This window comes from Bison bison, unplaced genomic scaffold (genome assembly GCF_000754665.1).
Source record: "Bison bison bison isolate TAMUID 2011002044 unplaced genomic scaffold, Bison_UMD1.0 scf7180017864041, whole genome shotgun sequence".
NCBI lineage: Eukaryota > Metazoa > Chordata > Mammalia > Artiodactyla > Bovidae > Bison > Bison bison.
The window spans coordinates 4,805,003-4,813,678 of NW_011494613.1; the positions used below are offsets into that span (position 1 = coordinate 4,805,003).

Genomic DNA, 8,676 nt, shown 5'->3' on the forward strand with positions numbered 1-8,676 from the left:
AGGAGAAGGGGATGATAGAGGATGAGATGGGTGGATGGCATCACCGACTCAATGGACATGAGTTTGGGTGGACTCTGGGAGTTGGTGATGGACAGGGAGGCCTGGCGTGCTGCAATTCATGGGGTCGCAAAGAGTCGGACACGACTGAGCGACTGAATCGAACTGAACATGTGTGTCTCTCCCACCCATTACCCAGTTCTTCCTGCTAGTGCAGACAGCTGAGTTAATGGCACGCATTCTCATTTTTACAAACAGAACATCTACACGTGTATGTGTATATGCATGTGTTGGTCTCTGTGTGCCACATTAAGCTGTTAAGTGTTACACCCAGTGAATGAGAATACAGGGATACTTTGGGAGCATTTTCACTTTATGCACTTACATACTGTTAATTTTTTTCCATAACCATGTACTTCTATAAATTTAAGTTTTAAAAAAAACATTAATTGTCAAATAGAAACTATCCAAGATGCCATTTCCACCCTAATAAATCAGCAAAGCAGCCTGACAATGTATCCTGTTGAGGAGACTGTGGGAAAAGTAGGCACTTTCATAACTGCTGATGGGAATGGAAAATGGTGCAACCCCAACTCAAGGGAATGTGACAATATATAACAAAATTAAATATGTATTTTCTCCTTAATCCAGCAAACATACTGTTAGGAATCCATCCCAAAGATCACTGGGCAAACAAAAACAAAAAGCAAAATATAGGCACAAGTCTATTCACTTAAGTATTTTTTACAGCAATAAAAGATTGGAAATAATCCAGATGATCATCTGTTGAACTGAATAAATACAGTTCTGAATAGCTGAATAAAATACAGTACATCCACACAGTAGAGTAATATACAATTGATCTTTGAACAACACAGGTTTTGAACTGCATGGGTTCACTTACACGTGTGGTTTTTTTTTCAGTAGTAAATACACAGAACCATACTATTCACTATGGTTGAATCTGAGAATGTAGAACTGCAAATATGGAAGAACCACAGATATGGAGGCCAGCTATAAATTATATTCAGACTTTCCATTATGCAAAGGGTCAGTTCCCCTAATCCTCAAATTGTTCAAGATATTTCCAGGATGTGAGTAAAAAATGTAAAGTAGGAAAAAATGCAAAGTAGGGGAAAGTGAAGTCGCTCAGTCATGTCCGACTCTTTGTGACCCCTGGACTGTAGCCCACCAGGCTCCTCTGTCCGTGGGATTCTCCAGGCAAGAATACCGGAGTGGGTTGCCATTTCCTTCTCCAAGGGATCTTCCCAACCAAGGGATCGAACCCCAGTCTCCTGCATTGCAGGCAGATGCTTTACCCTCTGAGCCACCAAGGAAGCCCAAAGTAGGGGAAGGCATGTAAAATTTCTGTTTACATTTAACCCCCCGTTAAATGGGGGATTAAAAAAAAATTTTAGTAAAAAATTAGAAGAGGACACATATACTCATAAACAACATGAATATAAACATTTATAAACATTTTGTATAGTTTTTAAATAATAAAAACAATCAAAAATTAAATTAGGCAAAAGAATAAAACTGCTGTGGTATAATTAATCAATGGTAATTTTTTTAATAAGATTGTATTTATTTATGTATTTGACTGTGCCAGGTCTTCATTGAGGCATACGGGATCTGGTTCCTGGACCAGGGACTGAAACCAGACCTCCTACACTGGGAGTATGGAGTCTTAGCCACTGAACTACCAGAGAAGTACTCAACAATAATTTTATTTTTGATACTGCTGAAGTCCTTATTTATGTCATCTCTGATGCTATTATAGATTGTATGTTGTTAAATTTTGTTTGCTCTTTATTGTTGACTCTTGAACAACCCAGAGTTGGGACACAGACCCTTATGCTCAGTCAAAAATCTATGTAAAACTTTTTAGTTACCCCTTTGTATCCACAGTTCCATATCCCCAGATTCAACCAACTAAGGATGGTGTAGTAATTCAGTGTATATTTACTGAAAAAATACCCACATATAAGTGGACCTGTGCAGTTCAAATTCATGGTGTTCAAGGGTCTACTGTATTTGTTGCTGCTGCTGCTGCTAAGTCGCTTCAATTGTGTCCGACTCTGTGCGACCCCATGGACTGAAGCCCACCAGGCTTCTCCATCCATGGGATTCTCCAGGCAAGAACACTGGAGTGGGTTGCCATTTCCTTCTCCAATGCATGAAAGTGGAAAGTGAAAGTGAAGTTGCTCAGTCGTGTCTGACTCTTAGTGACTCCATGGACTGCAGCCTACCAGGCTCCTCCATCCATGGGATTTTCCAGACAACAGTACTGGAGTGGGGTACCATTGCCTTCTCCCACTGTATTTGTTACTGGTATACAAAAATATAATTGAAGCTTGTACACTGACCCTGATTTAGAAGTCTTGACAACCTAACATACTAATTTTATAGTCAGCATGTACATTCTTTCAGATTTTCCATTTTTGTAAACATACCATCTATAATGATCTACGTTATCACTAAACCTAGTTAAGCATCCTAAATTAATGGCAACATATACTGCACCCTATTATCTGTTCCCTTTTACAACAAACTTTTATGCAAGAGCTGTCTATACCCTTCCTAGTCAGTGTGGCCCTTGATCCATCAACATTAGCATCATCAAGGGTCTTGTTTGAAAAGCAGAATTTCAAGTCCCATCCTATGCATACTAAACCCAGAATCTGCATTTTACCAAGATATCCAGCTGACATGTAAATGTGAAAAGGAAGTCTGAGAAGTTCTGGTCTATACCAGCTGCTCCCAATCCCCTCTCCTGTTCCTTTTCTTATTCATTCTAAGTCAACTTTCAATGCTCTTAGGAAAGTCACCAATGACCTTCCTAGTGATAAATTACATAATCTTATAATCTCATCCACTTTTACTACTTTAAAAAAACCTGTAATATTCTGGCAACTCCCACATTTATATCTACAGATATAAATCCAGACCTATCTTCTGCCTTCCAGGTTCTAATAACCAACTGCCTACTCAACTCCTCCAACGGATGTCTACTGGCATATTAAACCAAACACGTTCGGAACTGAACTCCTAATCTTCTCCCCAACTGTTCTTCCTCCCAGTTGTACCCATTTCAATAAAGAACAGCACAATCCTTCTAGACTCATTTGCGTTTCTCAAACCCCAGATCCAACCTATCAGCAAATCTTCTACCTTCTAAATATATCCAAAATCCAACCATGTCTCACCACCTGTGATTCCACCACTTGCTATTCCTGTATCTCACCGCTGAAGACAACTGAAATCAATGACCCTTTTAAAACATTTATTCAAATTATATCACTCCTCTCCCGAAAACTCACTAATGACTTCCCATCTCACTCAAAGTAAAATCCAACAAACCAGGGATAAGAACATATTCAACCTGATAAAAGCATCTGCAAAAACCCACAGCTAACGTTATTCTTAATGGTGAAGGACAAAATGGCTTCCCCCTAATATCAAGAATAGGCAAATCTATAGAAAGAGAAAGTAGTTTTGTGGTTGTCTAGGCTGAAAGGGGAGGGGAAGGAAGGAGAAATAGAGAGTGACTGCTAATGGGTACAGAGTTTCTTGCTGGGATACTGTAAATGTCCTAAATTAAATTATGGTGATAGTTAGAATATACTAAAAAAATAAATTATATCCTTTAAGGACTTCCATGGCTGTCCAGTGGTTAAGACTCTGTGCTCCCAATGCAGAGGGCACTGGTTTAATCCCTGGTAGGGGAACTAAGATCCCACATGCCACATACCATGCAGCACAGCCAAAAGAAAGTAAAATAAATTATATGCTTTAAATGGGTAAATTTTATGGTATGTTAATTAAAATTCACAAAAGCCACTAAAGTAATAAAATACAATGAGTTAAGAGTATCAAGATGAGCTTTTCAAACAGAACTTGTGCCTTTTTAACTGTATTTTACAAAAAATTTAGTGAGCATCACTGAAAGGAGTATAAGAAACTTAACAGCTGTTGCCCTAGAGTGGCAGGATGATGACTCGGTTACTTTTTCCAAAATTGTCATTGGTTTATACTTGTAAACTCTCATTATTAGTTTATAATTGCAAAACTTATAAAAATGTGAATACATACCCGGTAAGGTTAGGACAGCACTTCATCTCCAGGAGACCTGTCTGATCTAATGCACATGCATAGATATCGATAACATGACCAGTGGTAGCAGCACGATTAGCCAATGCTTCAAAATGCTACAACAGAATTTTCAAGACCAAATCAAAGTAACGTACAAACTTCATCATCCTATAACTCTTTCACCATCAATAGATCAAGATGATATAAGAAATGTTCAGAGTCCATAATAATGTAAATGGGATTTGTCCTAATTTAATTTTCTATAATGTCTCATAAAATAATACAATAAATAAATTCTAGTAAGTCTGGCACTTTCACATTCTTTAATTCTTTTTAAACTCCTCAATCAAGTTAACCTTGAAGAAAAGCATAGGGAACATCTTGCTCTTCATACATAAAAATAATAGAAGAATCAACACAGAACTTTTTCTTGGCTAAATCTATACCCAAGTAACATCAAAAATAGAGAGACAATAACAAAATCGTTAAGATAAACAAATACAAAACTTTTTTTATAGCTCTAAGAAATATTCCAAGCTCAAAAGGGAAATTAGGTGTCAGGAAAATAGTATCCATTAATAGTAACAAAAATTATCTGTTATTAACTACACACTAAAAATTGAATAATGACTACCAAAAAAAAAAAAAATGAGACAATACAGCACAACTAAACTAAAATTGTAAACTTTAGAGAATTTTTTTAAAAGGGTGTTGGTTGGGAATTAACAAGCAGAACCAATACAAGGGTGTCAAGAATCAAAAGTAGCAAAAATGTACTGACACAAACCCAGGTAAAACTGAAGTTTCATGAACAGAGAACAACTCTTGAGAAAATGATGGACTATTCAAATTACGAATAATATTCACATCTAAAGGACAGCCTCTTGGAAATGAGAAATAGGAAAATTTAAGAAATTCTTCCTTATGGGAAAGACATTCTTTAACGTGAATATTAAAAAGACACACAGGTTTTCTCCCAGGATTAATTTTTAAAGAGACACCTACTGGTGTCCACTATTAAGTTTTTAATTAAAAAGTTAATATTGAAATTAAATTTAATTTAAAAATATTAAATTTTTAAAGTTTTTAATACTTCGGCCACCTGATGCTAAGATCTGACTCATTAGAAAAGACCCTGATGCTGGGAAAGATTGAAGACAGGAGGAGAAGGGGACAACAGAGGATGAGATGGTCAGATGGCATCACTGACTCAATGGACATGAGTTGGAGTAAACTCCAGGAGCTGGTAATAGACAGGGCGGCCTGGCATGCTGCAGTCCATGGGGTCGCAAAGAGTCGGACACAACTGAGCAACTAAACAACAAAATTAAGTTTCTAAATATTTAAAACCAGAAAAAAAATACCCTAAGTTATCAAGGAAAAAAAGACTATTTCTCTAATTCTGAATGGCAGCTATAGGATCATCACAATATCAGATTTATCATCAAGTAATTATATTCCTCCTTCTTCACCAAATGAATTTTTCTAATAAGGCAAAAAGACTTAAAAATCAAACTTACCTTAGTTCCCTTTTTGACATATTTGGCATTGTCTTTTTCAATGTCATGCCATGATCTTATGGGTGTCTTCAATTCATCTCCAACCACCATTCCAGGCCCCTGAGTGGCTGGACCACCAATGAACATCATGATACGAGCACCAGTGTTGGGAAAAGTACACTATTAGGGAAAAGTAACCCATGAGAAGAGTTTAAAGGGAAACAAATGGATACACATTTCTGATAGTGAATTTTGATATATTCTTTCTAAACAACAGGAAAGCACACATATTTCAAGAACAATCAAATGTTTAACAAAATTTAAACACAAGATATATCTTTCTTTTGAAATTCTATTCTAATAGCCATGTTTTCCTAATTTTATTTTTTTTTCCTAATTTTAAAATTATCTATAAACCTGATCCCTATAAGCAAGGTTGTTCCTCCTGCTTAACTAGTACAGACAGGAAGGAGTAGGGAAAGAAGAAGAAAATAGGGCACTCTATTTGTTCCACAAATAAATAATATCATATTCAAAATGCTTTTATTTTTAATTTCTATAAGCAGTTATTTAAAAAGAAATACAGAGTGCATTTTCAAGCTACTTATTCATTACATTCAGAAAAGAATATATCACTTCTCGGGCTTTTGGCTAAGATCGAGTGCAGAAAAGAATGTAAGTGATATAAACTTTAATAATAATTTTAAAAATCACATACTTAACAAATCTAGGGAAGAGCGAGGAAAACTGCCTTTTAATTTTCATTTTCATATATCCTTATATATTGTTGGAATGTTTTTATTAGGTATACTTATTACTTCTATGACTTTCTTAAATTAGGTTAATAAATAAAAATACTCTTTTCATCCTGGGTATCATCTTGCTGATGTAATAGCAATCATGTAAAGCTGAAACATCAGTAAAGAAGAACAAATAAAAGTATACAAACCGCACATCTTCATAACTAGAACACAAAAAACATTTAAACTTTGAATTACTTATAAGGAAAAAAATAAACACTAAGTCCCAGTGAGCTATCTCCCATGCAAACCTTCACACAGAGCAAGGGCAGTTTGGGGAAAAGTAGAGGGAAGAAAGAAGGGAGCTAGCAACCAGCACAGAACAACTGCCAGACTCAAATGAAAACTTAAAGGAAACTGAAGAAAAGCAAGAAAATACCCAAGAGCATAAAAACAAAGAAAAGAATAAGAGAGCAGAGACAAAGTGGCTGAAATGGAAAACAGGCAAAGATCCAATTTATGTGTAATTGAAGTTCTTAAAGAAGATAAAACAGTTAAAAAACTAATACTTAAAACTATGATACAAGAAAACTTTATAGAAACAAAAGATTTGAATACACATATAAAAAAGGATCACCAGAAACTAGAGAATATTTACCCACAAGACATTCTAATAACGCTATTAAGATAATAAAGATAAATTCCTCAAGACCTCCAAGCAAAATGATCAAATAATTTACATGGGCAAGAGAATTAGACTGGCATCAGTCTTCTCAAAATCATCAAAGCAAGAAAACAATGGAGCATCATTTTCAAAAACTACCAGAAAGAAAGTGAGAAGCAAGGCTTTTTATATCCTGCCAAGTTATCCTTCAACTATAAAAAAGCCACAGAAGAAGTGTTCAAACATTAGACAGTTTATGAAATTCTGGACCCTTACGTCTTCTTAAGAAATTTACTAGAAGACAAATTTCATACAACAAAGGGACTGACACTACTCTCAACATATAGTTTTGTACAACTTTGATTTGGAGGCATGTTAACGTTTCACTATACATACACACACACGCAAAAGAGGAATGGGATTTTTTAAAAAGAAATGTACAGAATGTGCAACAAATCAAAAACATAACCACATGAAGTGGGGGGAGGGTGGGGATAACTAACCCAGTTCACTTTTGAGTATAGTGTATTTTGTCTCATATATCCTCAGAATGTTAAATAAACATTGAGCCCTAACTCCTAGGCTTTTTCACAGAGATCTGAGCTAAAAATTCTAAAACTAGTCTATCTGTATTCTAAGACTGAGCAAATAAGTAAATATATTTTAAATAGTCACAGCCAGCTTCTCACGGTCAAAGGAATTACAAATATGCAAAGTGGGAAGGACAGAATAAATCCTGTGGTACTAAATTGGAATTAGATATATTTGAAAGAAATCTTGGTTTCTAATATATATAGTGTTTATGGTTGTAATAGAGATAGACATAGATGTTTGCAGGGGAATGTAGATATGCGTGTAAATATATGCACACATACACTTAATTATACGGGTATGTGTATATATATAAATATATAGCTATAGAGAGAAAGGGAAACATACATACTTATCTTCTTCTTATACATATCTGCTTCTTAGCTCTATTCACTAGGACATAAAAGCAATGACATTCTAGTAACAGTGAGCACATGAACCATCAGTTCAGTCACTCAGTTGTGTCCATCTCTTTGCGACCCCATGGGCTGCAGTATGCCAGATTCCCTGTCCATCACCAACTCCTGGAGCTTGCTCAAACATGTCCATCAAGTCAGTGATGCCATCCAACCATCCATCCTCTGTCTCCTGCCTTCAATTTTTCCCAGCATCAGGGTCTTTTCCAATGAGTCACTTCTTCACATCAGGTGGCCAAAGTATGGGAGCTTCAGCTTCAGCATCAGTCCTTCCAATGAATATTCAGGACTGATTTCCTTTAGGATGGACTGGCTGGATCTTCTTACAGTCCAAGGGACTCTCAAGAATCTTCTCCAACACCACAGTTCAAAAGCATCAGTTCTTTGGCACTCAGCTTTCTTTTTAGTCCAACTCTCACATCCATACATGACTACTGGAAAAACCATAGCTTTGACTAGATGGACCTTTGTTGGCAAAGTAATGTCTCTGGTTTTTACTCTGCTGTCTAGGCTGGGCATAGCTTTTCTTCCAAGGAGCAAGTGTATTTTAATTTCATGGCTGCAGTCACCATCTGCAGTGATCTTGGAGCCCCAAAAAATAAAGTCTGTTTCCATTGTTTCCCCATCTATTTGCCATGAAGTGATGGGACTAGATGCCATGATCTTAGTTTTCT

The 8,676-nt window shown here is 36.1% G+C and overlaps 1 protein-coding gene across 1 annotated transcript in view; it reads right to left on the minus strand.

The window, feature by feature from the left end:
* The window catches only part of SEC23A (Sec23 homolog A (S. cerevisiae)), a 62,881-nt gene that overhangs the window by 40,329 nt on the left and 13,876 nt on the right, over positions 1 to 8,676 (minus strand). The window contains exons 8-9 of the mRNA XM_010835327.1: positions 5,613 to 5,771; positions 4,093 to 4,208 (exon numbers count right to left, since the gene is read on the minus strand). Coding sequence (XP_010833629.1) covers positions 4,093 to 4,208; positions 5,613 to 5,771 — 275 coding nt within the window. The remainder of the gene's footprint in view (positions 1 to 4,092; positions 4,209 to 5,612; positions 5,772 to 8,676) is intronic.